Here is a 22,663-nt window from a genome sequence, read left to right on the forward strand (position 1 = left end):
CTGTAGGGTTCTTGTGCAAGAGTGCTGAATGTACATGGATCTCAGTTAGTTCCTAAGACTTTAATGTTTATTTGCAGCTCAAGATGGAGTGCAGGGAGAGCTTCTGACTTCAGGCTAGCAGGGCTGAGGAAGACAACCTTCAGGAAACTTACTCTAATGCATAGCTGTTCTTTCTCACTGATATTGGCCGTTCCACTATGCCATATTTGCAACTTTTTTTTTCTAGGAGGTGATTGTGCTACACTTCTCAAGAACATTGGTGCCCTACCTGTTGATATGGCAAGGATGTATTTTGCTGAGACTGTCCTGGCATTGGAGTACCTACACAATTATGGGATCGTTCACCGTGACCTAAAACCTGATAAGTAAGTCTTTAGCTGTTCAGAGGAAGGAAGCCAGTTCTTGGGGGGCTGTCTCCATAGGCAGTAGGACATGGGGACTAGAGACAGCAGAGCTATTCAGTAATATCTGACAGGTAGAAGGTTTTATTGGAGTCTCTTGCTACAGATGTAGAACCAGAGGGATCCTGAGAAAGGGTAGGAAGAGCATCTTCAGATAGTATCTCAAAGCTATTGCTGTGCTGATGAAAATATGGAACAAAGTGGTCTGACTTCCAGTTGCCCTGGTGATATTCATAGTATCATAGTATCATTCAGGGTTGGAAGGGACCACAAGGATCATCTAGTTCCAACCCCCCTGCCATGGGCAGGGACACCCCACACTAGATCAGGCTGGCCAGAGCCTCATCCAGCCTGAGCTTAAACACCTCCAGGGACGGGTCCTCAACCACCTCCCTGGACAACACATTCCAGGGCTTCACCACTCTCATGGTGAAGAACTTCCTCCTCACCTCCAGCCTGAATCTCCCCACCTCCAGCTTCATTCCATTCCCCCTAGTTCTATCACTACCTGAGATCCTGAGAAGTCCTTCCCCAGCCTTCCTGTAGGCCCCCTTCAGATACTGGAAGGCCACAATGAGGTCACCTGGGAGCCTTCTCTTCTCCAGACTGAACAGCCCCAACTCCTTCAGTCTGTCCTCATAGGAGAGGTGCTCCAGCCCTCTGATCATCCTTGTGGCCCTTCTCTGGACATGTTCCAGCACCTCCACATCCCTCTTGTAATAGGGGCTCAGCCCCTTCCAGGTGTTCTGCTTAGCATTATCTTGTGGTGTTTTTCTTTTTTTCATTTTAATTGCTTTTTAGAAATAATTAATGGAATGTTGGATTATTTTGCTGCTTCTTTTTCTTCTAGTCTCCTGATAACTTCCATGGGTCATATTAAGCTAACCGACTTTGGACTGTCTAAAATTGGGTTAATGAGTCTTACAACTAATCTTTATGAGGGGCACATTGAGAAGGATACCAGGGAATTCCTGGACAAGCAGGTAAGCTGGACAGCTTTGTCTCAAATCAATCAAATGCAGGGATCTGTCTTGAGACTGAATGGCAGTTTGTAGCACTTCCTGACTTGCCTCGATGGTGTGCCGTGCATTGCAGAATGGGAGGAAAAGATGCAAGTCCGTTCTCATGTTTGTGCATAAACTGGCATTGTTTGTCATTTGAGCTTCTTGTGGAGGGCTGCACTTCTCATAATATTTTTAGTTTGGGGTCTTGAAAGTGTGGCTCAGGCAGCAGTGCAGGTGTGAGCAGAAGTTGGTTTAGGGATGTAATATGGATAGTGCTGGAAGGTTGTTTCACGGTCTCCCCCTTCTGGTGCTTAGAAAGTTCATGTCAAGTTCCTACATGTTTCTTCTTGTAATTTTGCCTGATGCCTTAATCATTGATTATTTTTCCCCCCCCCATGATATTTACTAAGGGTAATTTTTCTCCTTAGCCTTCATTTTGCTAGGCTTAACCAGCCATGTTCTTCTAGATAACAAGATAGATTTTCCTGTGTTGAATTAATAGCTCTGTCATGAACCTCCTTCAGTGTGAGTTGCTATTTCCTGGGCATTGTGGACAGGAACTGTACTGGATGCAGGTACACCAGTGCCTTGTATGCTGGGAGGAAAAAATACCTCTCTCTTCTGAAAATACCTGGGATTGCAGCTGGATTTTCTTTTTCAGATGTGCCAAGTGTTAGTCATAATCATCCTGGGTTATTGGCTTCTTTTGCTTCTGAGTAGCAAAGCGTTTTTCTAGCAGGAACTCCCTTTGGTCACTAGATTATGTTCTTGCACTTTGCAGTGTTTTATTTTTTACAACTGTTTTGTCATTGTTGCTTTTAAGCCTGAGGCAACTTAGATCTTCCAATGTGATTTCCTTAGCCATTGTCTGTGCCAGAGGTACCTTCCAAGTTTAAAAGCTGGAGTGTAGTCATGCTGTGCTACTAATTCTGCATCTGTGGAACTAAATTCTGCTAGCACAGAGATGAGAGGTTTGTCAAAATGCAGTTCCTAAGAGCTCTACCTGTGCCAGTAGGCATCCATCAAGCAGACAGTCCTATACACACAGAACATGCATTTTCCCCATGTGCTTTATTGCACACACACCAAAGAACCACTTAGCTGGCTTGTCCACACTAGAAATGCTTCATGGTATGTGACATGGTTTCTGTGCAGGTTAGGTGTTGTCCAGATAGAGACTCTTGCTCCGTGGAAGCAGTTCACAGCATAAAGTGGTTAGTTGCAAGACATGAATAACTTCTTGTGAAGCTCTGAGGGAGAAAGAAAAATAAGACAAAAATAAGGTTTGATGTGAATTTGTCACTTTGTAAGTTTTTTGCTCTCTTCTGTGTTTCTCTTGAGGTCTGTGGGACTCCAGAATACATTGCACCCGAAGTGATCCTGCGCCAGGGCTATGGGAAGCCCGTGGACTGGTGGGCCATGGGAGTTATCCTGTATGAGTTCCTAGTTGGCTGTGTTCCTTTCTTTGGGGACACACCTGAAGAGCTGTTTGGACAAGTGATCAGTGGTACGTTTCTGTTCTGGCTCTGAAGGGGTTTCACAGTGTGGTGTGGAATAAAACCTTGAAAATATCGAGGATCCACGGTTTATGCAGGAAGGAATAGGTGTAAAATAAGGGGTTTGATTTTAAAATGTTTCTTTTTCTGTGTCAAAATAGCTTCCATCTGATTCCAGCTGTCAAAAGTTGTTGAGTTGCTTAACAGCTTGGGAGGTTACAGCCAGGTGGGGGTTGGCCTCTTCTCCCAGGCAACCAGCACCAGAACAAGAGGACACAGTCTCAGGCTGTGCCAGGGGAGGTTTAGGCTGGATGTTAGGAAGAAGTTCTTCATAGAAAGAGTGATTGCCCATTGGAATGTGCTGCCCAGGGAGGTGGTGGAGTCACCATCACTGGAGGTGTTTAGAAAGAGACTGGATGGGGTGCTTAGTGCCATGTTAGTTGATTAGATAGTGTTGGGTGATAGGTTGGACTCGAAGCAGGTCTTTTCCAACCTGCTTCATTCTATTCCTATTCCTATTCCTATTCCTATTCCTATTCCTATTCCTATTCCTATTCCTATTCCTATTCCATTCCATTCCATTCCATTCCATTCCATTCCATTCCATTCATCTTTTTAGATAGTGGGAGTCATACAAATCCTTGTTGGCTTTGGGAATAAAGCAGTGGGGATTTTTCTGTTCTGCCTTTTAACTTAAATGATGGTGAATATTAAAGGAGCAGCTGCCAACAGGTCTAATTTGGTCTGGTATTGGTTATTGCTTCTGTAGGAGCAAATGTCAGTCCATTAGTAATTGCTGTGTAAATGAAATAAAAGGAAAATTCACAGCAAACCACATTGAAGCTGCTGTACTCAGTACCTTCGTGTCTTGTGGCTTTTTTAAACCTGTCTCCTGCTTGGACTTGGACAAATGATTGCTTTGTGTTCTCTTAGTGAATATGCCAGTGAAAACATTTCCTATTGGGAATGCTTTCTTGAAACAGTAAAATTTTAACAGTCTTGGCAAATGTCTTTGTAAAAAGCAAATTTCAGCAGAGAACTAAATATGATGCATGAAATCATTACCTGTGAATTGTTCTCTTTGTTCCAAGTGTAACGAGCATGGAATGTGCGGGCATGAGATACAGCAGCAGCATTGTCAGTGTCATTGTTTATGGACTGTTATGGAAGTCCCATTTCATACTTTATTAATAGAGTTCTTAATGTTGTTTTTTTCTCCACAAGCACTGCTTGGATTGACAGCAGCTTTAGCTGACACTGAATTTTATGCATTTTGGAAAATGTCAATGCTTGAATTATATTAAGTATGCAAGCTGCTGAATTCAAGGTATTTATGATTCTAGGGCAGTACTGAACGCTGCATTTATGGTATAGGAATGTGAATGGTTATTCAAATTGTTCATGAACCTGGTAGAAAATGTCAAATCTCTTTTTGTTCCCAGATGAAATTGCCTGGCCAGAAGGTGATGATGCACTGCCACCAGATGCCCAGGACCTCATTTCTAAGCTTCTCCGTCAAAATCCTCTGGAAAGAATGGGAACAGGTAGAAACCTTGTGTATAGGAAAGTACCACCCAGAAGCAGGAAAAGAGGCTACCTTACCAGTCATACACAGCCACTTGTGTTGAAAAATGCTCATCTAGAGCTGGTTTATACTGGGTTCAATGAATCTTGCATGATGAAACTGTGAGTCAACGTAGATTGCACAAGTCAGATGTTGCTGCCTTGTTTGGGAGACAAGAAAGTGGCACCATCAGCTTGGCAATGTAACTTCTCAAATTTGTGCTGTTTCATTAAAGGATGGAGGGTTGTGTCTCCATTTGAACCAGTGTATAATCAGATGTCTTTGAAGTCCTCTTTGGCTGGAGGATTAATCCCCTAAATGGATCCTAACTCTTGGGTGTAACAAAGTGAAGGAAAATTTACCCATTCCTAGAGGCCCGTACTGTAAAATTCTCCAAACATACAACCAAGTCTGATAATCTCTTTGGCAAAGCCAGATGCTCATGTCAATCCTGCTGCATTATAATGCAAGATTTAAAGTTTTGCAGCCAACACTTCTCATTTCCTGACCAGAAATAACCATAAATAGTCTCTTGCTACGTTTCTGTTTAGCAATAATTTGTGCAGTGTGGTGGCTTCACAACACAGGTTGTCTGTTGGGCTGATTTGATTAGTTTGATTTAATCTTGCAATTTGAATTGGAAATGACACTTGGAGGATAAAATAAAAACTTATTTCATATATATATATATATATATATATATATATGTATATAAAACAATTCCAAAAGGCACAGGCAGTCAGCAGGCCTAACCCATGTACGCACAAGGGTGATGAATAAATAATGGTATCCGATGGTTTTCACATGTTCTTCCTTACTTCAAATCCATGTACTTGAAAGATTTTGCTGTCATGGAAAAGATGTAGAGTTTCTTACCTTACAAAATGAGTTGATGGACTGGCTTTGTTTTTATTTCTTATATGCCTGTAATGCTGAGAGTGCCGTTCCACTCTGGTATCTCGTAGCGCCACCGGCGCTCAGCAACCCTTTTATCTCTTTTCCTCTGCTATTCTCTTGTTCAAAAAGACAGTAGCATCTTTTATGAATATTAATTTCATTTGAAGAAAAAAAAATGCATATAGTAGTAGCCAGATAAGCCTTACTTTTTCCTTCTGGGTACCCAAGCTTCTGAGGTTAATAACAAAAGATACTAATTCAGGCAGACATGTAAGCCCTTGCCTTCTCTTAAGCACATGAATGAGTTTATTCATGACGGTGGAGCCACTCACACGCTAAGTACCTTCCTGAGTTTGCTCTCTTGATCCAGCTATGAGCAAGATGGTACTTGGAGTTTGGCAATTTTAAATGAAGATGCTAATGAGATCTCATTCTTGCAACTTGCTGTGGAATTCAACAACAGATGCTACCTTCCAGACAGTGTAGTGATGTGTTGTCATCAAACAGGAAAAGGAGGTGGGAAGGAGGAAATCTTGTTCAGATTTTATCCTCCTTTGGTAAAAAGGATATGGTTTTTTTTTCTCCAAATTCCTGGAAAATAGGTGGCTCAAATATACTCAGGTACATTCTCTTAGGCTCTGGGTATTTTTAGGGATTGGTTTTTCTTGTTCTGCAAGTGCTGAAAGAAATCCTCTGCAATAAAAGATGCTCATTGCAGGTAGTGCCTTTGAAGTGAAGCAGCATCGGTTCTTTAAAGATTTGGACTGGAACGGATTACTTCGGCAGAAAGCTGAATTCATCCCACAGCTGGAATCCGAGGATGACACAAGCTACTTTGACAGTAAGACTCAAGATTCAGCCTAAACTGCACCATAGTTTTTGGTGCTGATTGCATGTTTTCAGTTGCCACATTGTTAGAAATGGGATAAAACACAGGGTGGAAATAGCTTTTTAAAGTTTCTGTGGGTGCTGTAAGGCTTCTTGGGCCCAGAGAGTGGTAGTGAACGGTGCCACATCCAGCTGGCGGCCAGTCACTAGTGGTGTCCCCCAGGAATCAGTGCTGGGCCCTGTCCTCTTCAACATAATCATTGATGATCTGGATGAGGGGGTCGAGTCAGTCATCAGCAAGTTTGCAGATGACACAAAGTTAGGGGCAGATGTTAGTCAGTTAGAGGGTAGAAAGGCTCTGCAGAGGGACCTCGACTGACTGGACAGATGGGCAGAGTCCAATCGGATGGCATTCAACAAGTCCAAGTGCCGAGTGCTGCACTTTGGCTACGGCAATCCCATGCAGAGCTACAGGCTGGGGTCGGAGTGGCTGGAGAGCTCCCAAATAGAGAGGGAACTGGGTGTGCTGATTGACAGCTGCCTAAACATGAGCCAACAGTGTGCCCAATGGCCAATGGCATCCTGGCCTGCATTAGGAATGGTGTGGCCAGCAGGAGCAGGGAGGTCATTGTGCCCCTGTACTCTGCTTTGGTTACTGTGTCCAGTTCTGGCCCCCTCAGTTTAAGAAGGACATTGAGACACTTGAATGTGTCCAGAGAAGGGCAACAAGGCTGGGGAGAGGCCTTAGTGACCATTTTCTGCCAGTAATTATATCTTCTTTTAAATAAAACAAACTCTGAATCTTGAAGACAAGAATTTAGGGAAGACTCTTTAGAAATTTAAAGTAATTTAAATTGCTTTGGCTGCAAGTTTATCACCTTATTTTAGTATTATTAACTCTAATAAAATACGGAGTGAAGTGCTTGTCTGGTGTGTTTAAATGCCTGGGACCTGCCATGGTATCAGTGCTGTGTAGGATTCAAGAAAAGCACCAGTCAGAGTTGGTGTCACAGTATCACCAAGGTTAGATGAGACCTCAAAGATTATTGAGTCCAAGCTGTCACCACAGACCTCATGACTAGACCATGGCACCAAGTGCCACGTTCAATCCCCTCTTGAACACCTCCAAGGACAGTTTGGGAGAGAAGGAAGGAGCTTCATGTGAGGATGAGCTCTCTATCCCCACAACTCCCTAGCTTTTCTCATTGTACTTGGGGAGCTGAGCAGGTGGAAAAGGCTCAGACTTTTCCCTGGTCTGGGAGATCTTTCCCTAACTCTAGCTGCAACACAGGGTAATATAGGGCTATTTTAGTTCCCTGAAGCATGGAAATTCCTGCCTTACATCAGTGGGGTCACTTCCATCCTTCTCCCACAGCCATAGCACTCACTGACTCCCTGCAAGCCACAGTTTTGCTCTACTCCTGCACTTTGCTGAAGGTGAAGGGAGGGAGAGAGCAGCTTACCTCCAGCCCTTTGGCTGCCATGCTGCAAAAGCAGTGATCCTAGTTAAATACTGGTCTTCCAATCTGGAGAAGGGACTTTGAGCTTAAGGGTTGGATGGAGGGGTAGGAGAGAGACAGAGAAATCTCCATGTCCTTGCTGCAGAGGTGTTGGATTTAGCACCTGTTGAGGTGACATTGGTACAATATACATGCAGCACCAAGGTGAGGATGTGTTCCTACTGCTCGTTGGACGTCTGAGACATGGAACTTGAGCTCTGACTACTGAATTGAGTCAGTGATGGGGAGAGACACAGTAGAGCAGCCATGGGTAGGTCCTGGTGGGCGAAAGCACCATGTTGTGTTAAGTGGTGCAAATCATTGGGTCTGTCAAGTAAGAATGATGGCCGACTCCCAAGTGCCCAGGCATGCGCACCAGGTTATCGCGGTGACTTCGATGTGAGTCCTTTATAAGGGCTGGAATTCTGACATCAGGAAATATCTCACAGGCAGTAATAAAAGTTGGCACTGCTGTTATGAACCCTAATGCAGAAAATTTTAGAATCTAGAAAAGTAGCTTTCTGGCTGATACAGGGCAGCACATTTGGCTCAGTGTAGCTATCTGCTTTCTTTAGCCAAACTTATTAATGCCCACCCCACAAAACCCAGTGTGTCTGGCTTAGAAACCCAGTCCTGCAAATCTCAAAGCACAAAATCTCTCTGGAGGCAGTTTAGATTTTTGCATTAAGAATCAGCTTTGCATATTGGCTGCTTGCCCATTTTCTTTCACAAGATCTAATCCTTTTCCTAGTCGTAGGAGGGAGAAGAGGAAATATTTGAGGGGGTAAATATTTGTATTTTTCAACGAGGCCTTGTGTGTATGTATGCAGGACAGACTTTGTGCAGGCATAAAGCTGTTTACTGGAAACTGGCACAGTGAATTATTTCTGTGTTCCCTCCCATATGTTTGTTTGCTGTAGGGAAGAAGTACCCTTAACACGAAGGGTCTGCAGGGTTAGACACCTGCTGAGTGTCAGCTGCTTTTAGAATCTAATCCATCTGATGATGAGAGAGGAATTCAGTAGGAGGGAGGTATTCTTCACTGCTAATTGTGTATAGGATGAGCAAAATTGGCTGGGTATGTCTTATTATTAAGGAAAATACTCTGCATGGTGTATGAACACTCAACAGTTCTTTGTAAGTAAACAAGTAGGAATGATTGAGAAATGAGAGTTATCAACGCTGCCTGCACTGGTGAAATGTGCCGTGTCTCATTCACAGCCCGTTCAGAGCGCTACCAACACCTGGATTCAGAAGAGGAGGAGGACACTAATGATGATGATCACGTGGAAATCCGGCAGTTTTCCTCCTGCTCTCCCAGGTTCAGCAAGGTAGGAGCATGAAGGCTTGTTGAAAGAGAAAAACCAAGAGAGGAGCACAGTTTCTTTATTTCCTGTGAGGCAGATTTGAATCATGCAGGTGATATGTGGGTGTCACGTGGTGCTTCATATTCACCGAGGGCAGAAAATCTGTGTGTGTTGTTTATTCTTTGAGAGTTTGTGGCCTATTAGAAGGTGAGTGCCAGAGTAACTGGAGAATGAGATTTTATATTTGTTACTGTTTCACTAAAATGCAGGACACTGAAGAGGGCCCTTCTCCATCTTTTACAGTTTGATATTTTTGCTAATGACGAGGATGCTGGCATAGAGGGTGTCCAAAGCTTAGTTGCTCTGAAGAGTGTCATTCTAAAAGGATCTTCCAGTAGATAACAAAGGGGTATTAGGATGAAAGTTCATAGTATCATAGTATCAGTCAGGGTTGGAAGGGAGCACAAGGATCATCTAGTTCCAACCCCCCTGCCATGGGCAGGGACACCCCACACTAGATCAGGCTGGCCAGAGCCTCGTCCAGCCTGGTCTTAAACACCCCCAGGGACGGGGTCTCAACCACCTCCCTGGACAACCCATTCCAGGGCTTCACCACACTCATGGTGAAGAACCTCCTCCTGAATCTCCCCACCTCCAGCTTCATTCCATTCCCTCTAGTCCTATCACTACCTGAGATCCTGAGAAGTCCCCAGCCTTCCTGTAGGCCCCCTTCAGATACTGGAGGGCCCCAATTAGGTCACCTCAGAGCCTTCTCTTCTCCAGACTGAACAGCCCCAACTCCTTCAATCTGTCCTCATTGGAGAGGTGCTCCAGCCCTCTGATCATCCTTGTGGCCCTTCTCTGGACACGTTCCAGCACCTCCACATCCCTCTTGTAATAGGGGCTCCAGAACTGGAGGCAGTACTCCAGGTGGGGTCTCACCAGGGCTGAGTAGAGGGGGAGGATCACCTCCCTTGCCCTGCTGGCCACACTTCTCCTGATGCAGCCCAGGATCTGATTGGCTTTGCGGGCTGCAAGTGCACACTGAGAGCTCCTGTTGAGCTTTTTGTCCACCAGCACCCCCAAGTCTCTCTCCTCAGGGCTGCTTTCCAGCCAGTCCCTGCCCAGCCTGGATTTGTGCCTGGGATTGCCTCGACCCAGATGTTGATCTGATATTTTGGAATAATGTTCTAAAATCAAAGGGATTCCATGCAGTAAGAGCACAGGTGAATTTTATACCTCTGCTGTTGTTCATTGTCTCAAATACAGCCTGGGATGCAAGTGGTGAGGCAATAGTCTCAAAGACAAAGATCTACGCATATAATGCATTGTGAGTTAGATCTGCCAAATTATTGAAGCAAGAAGGCAGATGTCATTCTGGGTGAGCACAAATATTCTCTGCAAGCCCAAGGAAGAAATCCTTAGAATCTGCTTAACAGTAGGAAGGCCATAGCTGGGGTACTCTGGCCTCTTCTGGGCAATGTTTTTGAAAATAAACATAGACCAGCGACAAAGAGAGTCCAGAGAAAAGCAACAACTCTGATCTGTGATCTGCAAAACATAAAACCTAATGTGTTTCCAAATCATAGAATTGTTAGGGTTGGAAAGGACCTCAAGTACCATCTAGTTCCAACCCCTCTGCCATGGGCAGGGACACCTCACACTACGTCAGGTTGCTCAGAGCTACATCCAGCCTGGACTTGAAAACCTCCAGGGATGCGGCTCCCACCACCTCCCTGGGCAACCTGCTCCAGTGTCTCACCACCCTCATGGGGAAGAACTTCTTCCTAACATCCAATCTGAATCTACCCATTTCTAGTTTTGCTCCATCCCCCCTAGTCTTATCATTACCTAACACCCTAAAACATCCCTCCCAGCTTTCTTGTAGGCCCCCTTCAGATACTGGAAGGCCTCAACAATGTCTCCTTGGAGCCTTCTCTTCTCCAAACTGAATAGAATAGAATAGAATAGAATAGAATAGAATAGAATAGAATAGAATAGAATAGAATAGTGTAGAATAGAATAGACCAAGTTGGAAGATACCTTCAAGATCATCATGTCCAACCCATCAACCAATCCAGCCCACCTAAACAACTAAACCATAGCACCAAGCACCCCATCAAGTCTCCTCCTGAACACCTCCAATGATGGTGACTCCACCACCTCCCCAGGCAGCCCATTCCAATGGGCAATCACTCTCTCTGTATAGAACTTCTTCCTAACATCCAGCCTAAACCTCCCCTGGTGCAGCTTGAGACTGTGTCCTCTTGCTCTGGTACTGGCCCAAACTCTCTCAGTCTGTCCTCATAGGAGGGGTGCTCCGTAGCTGCTAGATGGAAAGAAGTAGATAGATCTTCCTGTTCTACCCAGAACTGATACAAAATGATGGGCACAAAGGAGGTGTAGGATAGATGGTAAGAGAAAATTTCCAGTGTTGATCAATAATTAAGCATTGGCATGGATTGCCTGGGGAATTTGTAGAGTTTGCATCTCTGGCTGGAGAAACATCTGACAGATGTTACAATAGAGCTGCTTCTGCTTTGAGGTAAGGAAATGGAGAGGAAACCCTGAGGAGGTCCCTTCTCACCATGCTTTCTGGATTCAGGTCTGTGGAGATCTCTTATTCTTACTCAGGTGATCTGACACAAAAAGTTGGAATTCTAAGCACTTCAAAGTGCAGCAGCACTGTTGGCTTGGATAAAATAAAGCGCCCGTGTGTAGAAGGGAGGAGAAATGCTGTTTTGAGGCCTGCCTCTTCTGTGAGTCGCATTCTCCTTTTCTTAACGAGAGAGGAGTAGGAATTTCACTTGGGGCCTCTGAAAGAGATGTCAGTTTTTCATGGCAGTCCCTCCTGTTTTCTGCCACTGAAGTCAGTTTCGAAGCGCCGATTTGTTCTTTGTCCTCAGCTGGGCTTACAGTGGTTTCGGTAACAGTTGCCATCCATTTGGTGGAGTTGCTCCTGATTTGCATCACCCAAAGTATGTTTAAAATTGGACCTGAGGATTAGCTGAGGTTTTGAAAGAGTCCCCGTGAAAGAGCCCTCGCCTTTTCTCACGACGAGTCCGTCTCTGCTGCCGACTGAAGCTTTTCTTTCAGGGTTCAGCGGGGTTTTTTTTTTTGCCACAAAGGAAGAAATAAGTTCACTTTTAATGAATTTATTTTAAGGCCTGGAAAATTATACAGCATTTGTAATGTGGGAGGCATAAAAGGCTCATTATATTTTGAAATGCTTGTCTGACAATTCACCCATATGATTTATTAATAGTTATCTTGTTGATGCTCTGAATTTTTAATAACATTATTTTCATTAATCTCTTCTTATGGAAATGAGGTCTGCAGTCAAGTGTAGTTTTTAAAAGGATGAGGGGTGGTGGTGGCTTTTTTTTTTGCTTAATCATTTAATTATTTAAAGACGGCTGTAAAACCAAGAAAGGCACTTTCATTAAGCTGTCAGCATTACACTGGATTCCTTGAGGAGGGCAGGACTTTTTTGTTCTGAAATAAGCTCGGGGCAGTGCTGATAGACTGCTGATAATGAAATGGGGTCACAAGCGTGATGCCTATCACTGAACTGAATTCGCGCAGCGAGATTTCGAGATCCAGATGCCAGTCTTCGAGACTCGCGGAGCCTGCTTTAGAAGTATCTCCTCCTAGATTTGAGAATCGTTAAAACCAAAAATCAAGTGGTTTCAAAAAGCCTTTGTATTTCTGCGGTGTGCTGGGCTGTTTTCAGAGGAGAGGTGTTGGGTGCTGTTGTAGAAAAGCATGTTTAATGTTTCTGAAGCTTGCCTTTTTCCTTTCTTCCCTGGCACACTTTGAACGTGTCACATCTGCACGGTGTTATTTAGCGAAAGAACATTGCCAGGTTCATGCTTCTAGGGAATACCTTGCATTTTGAAAAGAGACTATTTCCCCTTGATCAGGAAAGACCACACAGGTTTGTTTTCTCTGTACAGAAGGATCTTTTGCTATGTGCAGGTGTACAGCAGCATGGAACGTCTGTCTATCCACGAAGAGAGAAAGACTCCGCCACCAACTAAACGGAGCCTGAGTGAAGAAAAGGATGACAGATTGGACAGCCTTGGTGGCCTGAAGAGTCGAGATCGCAGCTGGGTGATTGGGTCTCCTGAAATGTAAGTTCTGTGGAACTGAGTCTTCTGGTTTCTCATAGCATCTGAGAAAGACTGAGCCATGCCAAAACTTTCTATTACCAGTATTAGATCAGGAATGCTTCATATGATGTATTTCCACAGGTGAAGTCTGGAATAAATAACTGAAAATGAATGTGTAGAAGTGATATGGTCCTTGTGGACCTCCAGAAATCTCCAAGTCCAACCCTCCTGCCATAGCAGGGTCACCTATGGCAGGTCACACAGGAGCGCATCCAAATGGGTCTTGAAAGTCTGTGGAGAAGGCGACTCCGCAACCTCTCTGGGCAGCCTGTTCCAGTGCTCCATCACCCTCACAGTAAAGGTTTTCCTGATGCTGAGGTGGAATTTCCTGTGTTCCAGTTTGTATCTGTTGCTCCTCGTCCTATCACAGGGCACCACTGAAAAGAGACTGGCCCCTTCTTCTTGACACCCACCCTTCAGATATTTGTAAACATTAACAAGATCTCCTCTCAGTCTTCTCCAAGTGCTACTATCTCCTAAAATTGTAGCAAATACTTGAATTTAGAGGGATTCTAACCTGAAGTTAAGCTTTCATTTGTAGAATGACTACAAACACCGGAGAAGTACCCACAGCAGGGTGTTTAAGTCTTAAACATCAGCGAATCCAAGTTACTGCTTGTCATAAATTAGAGCAACCATTAGTTAAAGCCCAAAGTTACTGAAGTTCAGAACATTTTAAAACAATGTTGTGTTCTGACAAGAAAGTGTCAGTAAAACACATGGGTACCTAGAATCTGCATACCCACTGTGTTTCTCACATCACTTAAATCATTGTCAAGCTTTTCTTGAAACAGGGATATCTCTTATTTTGTGGAATTGCTGTAAAGGTTTTGTGCTAACCTTTGACACTAGAAGGATCATCGAATGTGTTGGTGATCTGGTCTGTATGACTCCAAAAGTGTATCCTATAAAAGACACTCTCAATTGGAGGGTGCTTCAGCTTGTACCAGGCCTTCCTGGCTGCGAATTTACAGCAACTTTGAAAGGGAAGTAATTCTAATTCCCAAAGGAGCACGGATGGTGACTTGCATATGGTAATTGATATGTGTAATATTACTATCATAGCCCTTGTGCTGTGTTTTACTTTGGTTTTAATACTTTTCTTAGAACCATAACAATATAATCCATTGGAAATCTAAACTAAGGTGATACCTCAGGCTTTTGCTGTTCTAAGTCTGCTTGGTCTCCTAGCTATTTTCACTCTCTGAAGTTCGTTATCCCACCCCCGTAACTTAACTGAGGGGCTCTGTGTTGGCTTTTCTCTTAGACTGCGTAAGCGCTTGTCTATGTCTGAATCCTCACACACGGAGAGTGACTCCAGCCCACCCCTGACAGTCCGCCGGCGCTGCTCAGGCCTTCTCGATATGCCACGTTTTGCCATCTCCACTGAGGAGGAGGGAACTGTCCTCAAAAGGCCACAGTCCGAGGGCATGCTCTTATCCACTGTGCAATCACGGGAGGGGCTGCCGGTGCCCATTCCAGAACAGCCTGTGGAGCAGGAGCTGCAGCTGGAAGGTGATGCTGGACCTACCACCTCCTCCACGGCTGTCAGCACCGCCTCAACGCTGGCAGGTACATGCTCAGTGTGATGATGTTGTGGTCCCCAAGAAAGCCAGATTAGTTTGCAGACATTACCCTTGTCAGTCTGTAAATTTGGATGTTGAGTGATGTGTGTGTCTCGTGCTAAGTGGTTATTTTAGGGCAGTTTTGTGGATATGCTTGCCTTTGAAATAGCATCTGTGGTTTAATCTCTTCTAAACTGCACCTTACATTTCAGCCCTGTCACTTCAAATTGATTGAAGGTCTTGTCATGCTTGAGACCCATATGATCTATGCCTACTTACAACTGCTGGGTCCCTACCTGAGGCAGCGCTTTTTAAAGCATTAGTCAGAGCAGATCACTGTTGAGCAGTTGCTGGAGAATATGAATGTCAGCCATGCTAACAGATCCCTGCTTCTTGTGGTTTTATTTACCCAAAACCTTTGGAGTAGAGACTTGAAATTTTCTGGGAGAGAGGGTTTTTATCAGGAACATGCTATTTGCTGTCTCAGACAAATATCCCAAATCTTATCCAAGTTGTAGGCTTAAAAAAAAGAGCAGCCTAAGTTTTGTAGAGTGTATTAGAATAAACCAAACCAGGTTGGAAGAGACCTTCAAGATCACTGTGTCCAACCCATCAACCAATCCAACCCACCCAAACAGCTAACCCATGGCAAACCCATGGTATGTTAGATGTTAGAAGTCAGTTTATGACTTCTCAGATGTTTCAGTTGTTTTGGGCCATTCTCCAGCACTGGGCTGAGTTGGACCTTCCCTGTGATGGTGCCCTGGGCTGTTGTGATGCAGGGCTGAGCTCTGGGTACTGGAGTGTTCCTGGTTCCTGTCACTTTCAGGGCACCAGAAAGGCAGAGTGCGAAGCTGCCTCCTTCTGAGAAAAGAAAAGGCCAGAGCTGGGAACTGCTGAGAAGTAGTAAGGAGATAAAAAGGGAAAATTGGACCAATGGAAGAGAGCTGGGAAGTTGAATTGGAGGTTGGCAAGGGAGTATTTGAGAAGGAAGGTAAATTTAGGGGAAGAACTAGGACTGACTGCGTAAGAAAATAAGAAAAGTTGCTGGGAGAAACTGGGAGTGAACAGGGAAAGTAGTTTTGAATGCTTTGAGAATGGAAAGAGAGGAAAGGGGTACTGAACAAGGAGTCAGAGTGGCAGCAAGACTGGACAAGAACAAAGTGAAGGGCACTGGGCAGACTGGATGGTGTATTGATAGCAAAAGGTGCCTTAGAGGAAATTTGCCTCCAGACTAGCATAAACCCAAAGATTCCCACATCTTATTATTCCTCTTCTGCATTCTAGTCCAATTAAAAATTGTCCCACTCCTCATCCTTCCAGAAGGGCCCAGTGCTGCTGTCATATACTCCATTAACTCATGGGAAAAGCTATAGGAGTGAAGAAGTAACCTGCTTGGATGACATCAGTACCATGTGAAACCTTAGTTTCTCAATTTCATATTCAAAGCCTAGAAACATGGTATTAAAAATTTGCCAGAACACTTTCATTGCAAATTTGAGTATCTGCAAGATGAAATGGGCAACAGTGAAGCTCACCTGAGCAGCCTGCTCCCGTGAGCAGTCTGTAATCCAGCACACAGGACTCAGGGATACCATTGCTTCAGTGTCCCTAGCCCACAAAGATGAGTTGGAAGCAGGGGACTGCGGGAAAGAAATTCATCCCTGTCACTCTCTCAGAGTTCTGTAACATCTCTCACAGCCTTTCCACACGCAGCCTTTGCTTCTGGGCTCCTCATTGTCTGGAAGCCTTGCTTGGAACTCTGGCTGTTACATGTTGAACAGGCATCTGGTACAGAGGTCTGTGGGAATGGTGCTTTGAATTTTTATTTTCATGGCACTTCCTGCTTTACTTAGTATGCAGAGCAGTGGTGCCCACTTAAATAACGATGATCAATGTTTTGTTCTGTCCTCATTGTTCAAAATGTGGCCCTTAGGCTTTATTTATTGCATGCTGCTTAAAATTTGCTTTTGAAGACAGAATGATTAATTTCCCTTGTGATGCTCACCACTTTCATTTCTTAAGCACCTTGTAAATTCTAATTAATGTGTTTTTTTTTCCACTGTGCCCCTTTAAGGTATCAGCTGGGCAACTGAGGCACTGAGCTTGAGTTCATCTTCCCCATCCCCCAACCTCTGCTATTGTTACATGCCCCAGCCTGATTTTTGAAGATTACTTTGCATTTTTTATACAATTATAGCAGATTAAGTAATTCAAGACTAAATTGCAGCGGTGCACAGAAGGGGGCAAATTAAAGTTGCCTTTGCAATCCACATTTTTACTTTCCCTGACATCAGTGTTCTCTTAAAGTGGATTTCTTTTTATGTGCAACTCCAGTAGAACCTGGCTCTTCTATCCCAGGCAATTTTAACTTTAAGATTGACAGTTCTTGCTGGTTGTAAAAATGGAGCACTTTCCATAAACCTGTTTTCATCTGTGAACGATCCCATTGAAGTGGTTTGCCTGCAGAACTGCACCAGCACTTTAGGATTCATGTAGCTGCTACCCAGCAACGTGATTTCATTAGTGAGCTTTTCCAGCAGAATAGAATCCACTAATTTTCTGTCTTCAGAATAACACCATTTCTGTAAATAAAAATTCAAGCCCTGGGGTTTCTTCTTAGGAAAATTTACTCTTGGACTTCATGTAAACATGACTTTGATTTAATGTATTTTGCCTGTAGGGGAATAGACTGTTAGGAATTCCCTGTGGTTCTAATCTGTTTTAATTTAAACTGTAGCTGGGAGCGCTGCAGATTTCTCTGATCCACGAGCTCGCAGTAATAGCAATGAAGGCCCAGACTTTACCACTCCAAAAGCCATCAGCGATTTGGCAGTGCGGCGAGCACGACACAGGTTGCTCTCTGGGGAATCAGGGGAGAAACGTACCTCAAGACCTGTCAATAAAGTGATTAAATCAGCATCCGCTACTGCCTTGTCTCTCCTGATTCCCTCAGGTAAGAAGTGCCTCGGGTGAGGCATTGTCAGAATCTGCAAGCACTAAACAAAAGGTTTGCAGACAGATCCTCCCCCTTCACTCTTCGGGAATCGTGCCCTCACTGGCAGGAGGGGAGAGATCTAACTTTTACAATTGGTTTAATATTTACTATCCAGCAGGATAATGAACACTGCTTTGCCACAGACAGGAGCGTTGTGTGTGTGGTCTGTCTGCAGCTTCTGCAAACGGCAGCTGGGCCTTATTCTTTTCCTTAGTTTTGTTTAAATTGGCTCATAGCAGGTCTCTAGACAATGGTGCAGCAAGGTGTAGAGACACGGAATTATTTTAACCCTCAAGGTACAGTTTGGGGGTGACATGCTAACTGTGGTGTTTTTTGGGGAAGTGAATATGTCTGATGCATCCATGCACCAGGAAGTTACAGTACCTCCAGAGAACTTGGTTTAGATTGAGTGCTCAAGAATTCAGTAGAGGAAGTAGCTCCAAAATTGTTAGTCAGCGCTGACCTTGTTTGCCTGGCTCTGTGTGCAAGCGGAGCCAGACCTTGACAACTCCTAATGCTGGTTAGTAACTTCCAGTGAACAGCCCAGTCATGCTGAGCTAGGACAGATTTGTTCAGCAGGAGGCTCTCCCCACAAGGACTTTGTCCCTCTTTCCAGAGAGTGAGATCGTATTTCCAGGGCTGTACCTGTTGGGAGCAGAAAACTGCAGCTGGGCCACCAGTGCCAACCTAGCAGAACCTGCCAGCAGAGCAATGCCTGCCTGCCCCTCTGGGCCAGGGAGCTGGAGGCAGGCGTGCAGCTGCTTCCTGGCACTGTTGTGGTGATGCACATTGCATTTCTTGTGTTTTGGGTGTTGGTTGCTTTTCAGAGTACAAAATCTCTCATGCAAACCCCTAAAATGTGTATTTAATCACCCAGCAAAGGTTCCTCCAGAGCTGCTCTCATCTGCCAGGTAAATATGTGCTGGGCGATTCAGCAGGTGTTTCTTAATGGATTAGGGATTTCCTTTTACAAGCTGCATTTAATATTCCTGCTCTTTGGGTATATTTTACTGATGTCGACCAGCTTCACTTTAAAATGAGAGTATTTACTTTGTGTTTTTAAAAGTGGTTGTTGTTCCACTAGCAAGCAGAGTCAGATGGCTTAGCCAATAGCCCAGCCTTTAGCTGTTCCTTCAAGATATGTGCTCTAAACTACTCTTGTGAGGTTGCTTTTCAGTTGCTGCAGCAGCTTATTTTTTAGGGTTAAATACTTTTGCCCCTGTGAATTTAAAACATTACTGAAACTACCTAAACATCTGATTGCCTACTGATGATTTTTTGGCTAATCCTAACTGATTGGGTTTATCTCAGCACCAACATGTAACTTGCACCAAGATCTAGAGACTTACCAGATCTTTTGGAGGAGTATAATATATCATAACCTTGAAATGGGGTGTTCTGGGGTTGTGCCTAGAACAAATGCTTATGATGGGTTATAAATCTCTGCAAGAGAAGTAAACACATAATCCCAGGTGGGAGGTGCTGCTCTATTAAATACATACCTCCAAATGTGCTTCTTGGAAATTCTACTGATATTTTTATTATTATTTTGAAGCATGAATCAGCTGAAGCTGCAGGCAAGCCCAGCTCAGGTGAAGGCCACCAGCTCTCACACTGGGAGAGATGGTTTCCTAGCTGTTAGCTAACAAGACTTTCCTCTCTTTTGGAGGCCTGGCTTCCTAACTTTTTGCTCACCTTTGTGTCATCACTGTAGATCACCACACGTGTTCTCCATTGGCCAGTCCAATGTCACCTCATTCTCTCTCCTCCAACCCATCTTCGAGGGACTCCTCACCCAGCCGCGACTTTTCTCCTGCTATCGCAAACCTGAAGCCACCAATCATCATCCATCGGGCTGGAAAGAAATATGGTTTCACTCTGCGCGCCATTCGCGTCTACATGGGTGACAGTGATATCTACACTGTGCATCACATGGTCTGGGTATGTCTCTGCTTCTCTCAGAAAAGTACCCTTGGGGCCAGGAATGCTTTTGTCCAGGCTTCTGGAGTTCAGCTTTCTAAGTTGTATTTTGCCACCCTGTTTTCTCTCTCTCCTTCTTCAGATCCAAAGTTGAATACAAACAACAGCGCTTTGGGTTTTACCTGTGGTGGTTTTCAAGCCCATCACAGAATCACAGCAACCTTTGTTCCCTTCTTCCCTGGTTACATGAATTCACTTTCTTTCACCTATAGCACATACTTTAAAGCATGTTCCTGTGTACATACCCTCTTTATTGAGGCTGTTGCATGAGGGCCAGTCATAGCTAATTTATTCAGACCTTTGTTGGTGATTACAGCCTGCTTCAGAGCAGTTCTGTCTGCTGAAGTTTTGCAGGCAGTTGCTTGGCATTGATTACCAGCCTTAAAGCATCACTGCTACTATACTGATTGCCTGGGGATTTAGCTCTTGGCTTAGTTGTGTGCTATGCTGAAGGTCTGGTTTCCATGTCTGTATCTCTTCCTTCGTGTTACTTCTGGTCCTTGATCTCTGTGTTCCTTTTTTGTTGATGTATGTGACTTCTAGGAATGATTGGTTTCCCAAAGCAGTGTTGTTTGAATTGTGTAGTTGAGGAGAATGAAGGGAGGGTAAAAGTGGTTCATTCTTTCCCTTGTATCCCTGTGTTCATTAGACAATTTGGATTTCATAGTTTGTGGTCACTATGTAACGCTCATTCTTACCCAGAGAAATAATGTGAAGGTGCATTTTCCCTTTGCTTCTCTCTGCTTTCCTTTAAAAATGCTGAGTTTACCAAGATAACTGATTTGCAGTGTGTGCTGGCTAGGGGAGATATTGCAGTATGCTTAAGTGTATCTGTCTTTCAATGTAAAAGAGGCTTACCTTTCTGAGCAGTGATGGGGGAGGCAGTGTGTTCATGGAGGAAAAGATCTGATGTTGGATATGCTAATAAAGGATGGAAAGTGGGAAAAGAAACTCTGTTTGGGATGAGGTGTGATATGGGCACCCTAAACACCTGGCACAGAGTCTCATTTAAAAGTCTGTTGTTTGCCTTAGGATCTGCCATGTACATGGAATGATGCTGGGTTTGGGATGGCAAAGAAATTGAAAGAGATGGAATGCTTGTGGGGAAATCGAGAGTATTTAGTTAACATTCCTGAGTGCTGAAAAATTTTGGAAGTGTGTTATGCCTTTTGCTTTGGGAGGAGCTGGTCTCTTGATCAACTTAACCATTCTGGCTGCCTGCCTTGGATTGGGAGAAGATTGGCAGGATGCTAGGGGAGGAGTGGAGTAGAGCAGATTTTTGTGCTTGGCTGTGCCAGTCAGTGGTTTCTTTCACCCTTCTTTGAAGCAGCTCACGCTGGCTGCTGCAAGAGATGAGATGGATGGGCTGAGTCTGATCTGGCCAGCAATCTTGTACATTCCTCTTCTCAAATCAGTCATCCCCTTCTTGTTGCCAGCACGTGGAGGAAGGCGGTCCAGCGAATGAAGCAGGCCTGCGTGAAGGGGATCTGATAACCCATGTCAACGGGGAGCCGGTCCATGGGCTGGTGCACACTGAAGTGGTGGAGCTAATCCTGAAGGTAGGGACTCAGCACTGGTACGTTTTGGAAAATAGGAGGCAGCTTGTTTAAACCACCCTAGATATCTGAGCCACCCTAGATGTCTAATTGGCATTGCCTGAAATACAAGTGTGCTCACAGCACCTGGCCCTTGTTGTGCAAAAGCTCTTTGCTGCAGCTTGAGCTCTACATCTCCAAAATTTGTGCATGCAATTTAAGCTGAACTAAGAAAATTACTGAGAATAAGGACCTGTCAGATACAGTTTTTATCAGCAGTAGAGACAAAGGTTAGTTGGTAAGACTTAAGTATACCTTTCCTCAAACATCACTTGCAGAAACAAATACCTTAACATTTTTCCAAATGACTTGGAAAAAAATTATGTTTTTTGAATTATGTTTTGCCTTTAGGCTGTGCTAATGTCATTAGCTCTTAATACTGCTTTCTCAAGGATTATTCCTAGTGGTATTTAAAAGCAGCTTTGTAATGGTTGGTCTTAAAATTATCCAGTTAAATGACTTGCATTTTGATACCTCCTGTGAGCTGAATCCATTAACGAAAATAAACCCCAAAGTTCTGGACTGTTCCAAGAGACAGAATTCTTTGGGACTGCAAATAAAGGAGCAATCAGGATGAGCAAGGCAAGCCATGCTCTGTATGGCAAATTCATCATGATGGATGCCTGATATGCTCACATCTGCCATCAGAGCACTTGGGAATAGGATTGGTGACAGAATATCGCTTTGTTCAAGTTTCTGAGTATTACAAGTATTAAATTGAGGCAGTTGGGATCTCAATGGGAGAGGTCAGATGCTGTGTTCTATCTTCTCTGGGAAGCTTTACCTACCAGCTGAGGTCTGAGCTAATCATTTGTGAAAGCCTGACTAAAGAGGGCTCTCTCTCAGCAATTCCTTAATAAATGATAGGTGGAAATGCAGAGGGGAAAAATGGAGTTTGACAAAGGATTACAAAACGGCAGGCAGCCGTGAACTCGCAGCTTGCCTGCTTAGCCTGCAGATCTGCTTCAAATGCCCACATTTTAAGCAGCGCCTCTGTGTCTCGTTTCTGGCAGAGCGGAAATAAAGTCTCCATCTCCACCACCCCATTTGAGAACACGTCCATCAAAGTTGGTCCAGCTCGAAAAGCCAGCTACAAATCCAAGATGGCTCGTAGGAACAAGAAGAGCAAAACTAAGGATGGTCAGGAAAGGTTCGTTTTGAGGTTTCTGTGTGCAAATTAAATGGTAGCCAAGATAACATAAGAGAGATCTTGTCAAATCAGTGTGCAGATAATGTGTACTAGCAGGTATGTCCTTCAGGTCTTCTCTTTCTGTTCTTGTTTTCTCTCTAACTGTGCCATAAAATTGACTGAAATATGCAAATTCCAACCTCTTCTCTCTTCTCTCTCTTCTCTCTC

General features: G+C 44.2%; 1 protein-coding gene across 1 annotated transcript in view; it reads left to right on the forward strand.

Annotated features, from left to right (window-relative positions):
- Nucleotides 1-22,663, forward strand: part of MAST2 (microtubule associated serine/threonine kinase 2) — a 230,024-nt gene that overhangs the window by 200,174 nt on the left and 7,187 nt on the right. The window contains 12 exon segments of the mRNA XM_068141622.1: nt 227-365; nt 1,252-1,384; nt 2,747-2,912; nt 4,344-4,445; nt 6,081-6,203; nt 8,911-9,020; nt 12,975-13,129; nt 14,436-14,740; nt 17,474-17,689; nt 19,446-19,672; nt 21,148-21,270; nt 22,320-22,531. Of these exon segments, the coding sequence (XP_067997723.1) occupies nt 227-365; nt 1,252-1,384; nt 2,747-2,912; nt 4,344-4,445; nt 6,081-6,203; nt 8,911-9,020; nt 12,975-13,129; nt 14,436-14,740; nt 17,474-17,689; nt 19,446-19,672; nt 21,148-21,270; nt 22,320-22,531 (2,011 nt within the window).

Source organism: Melanerpes formicivorus, unplaced genomic scaffold, assembly GCF_026170545.1.
Source record: "Melanerpes formicivorus ecotype bairdi unplaced genomic scaffold, bMelFor1.0.p_v2 SCAF_7, whole genome shotgun sequence".
Classification (NCBI taxonomy): Eukaryota; Metazoa; Chordata; class Aves; order Piciformes; family Picidae; genus Melanerpes; species Melanerpes formicivorus.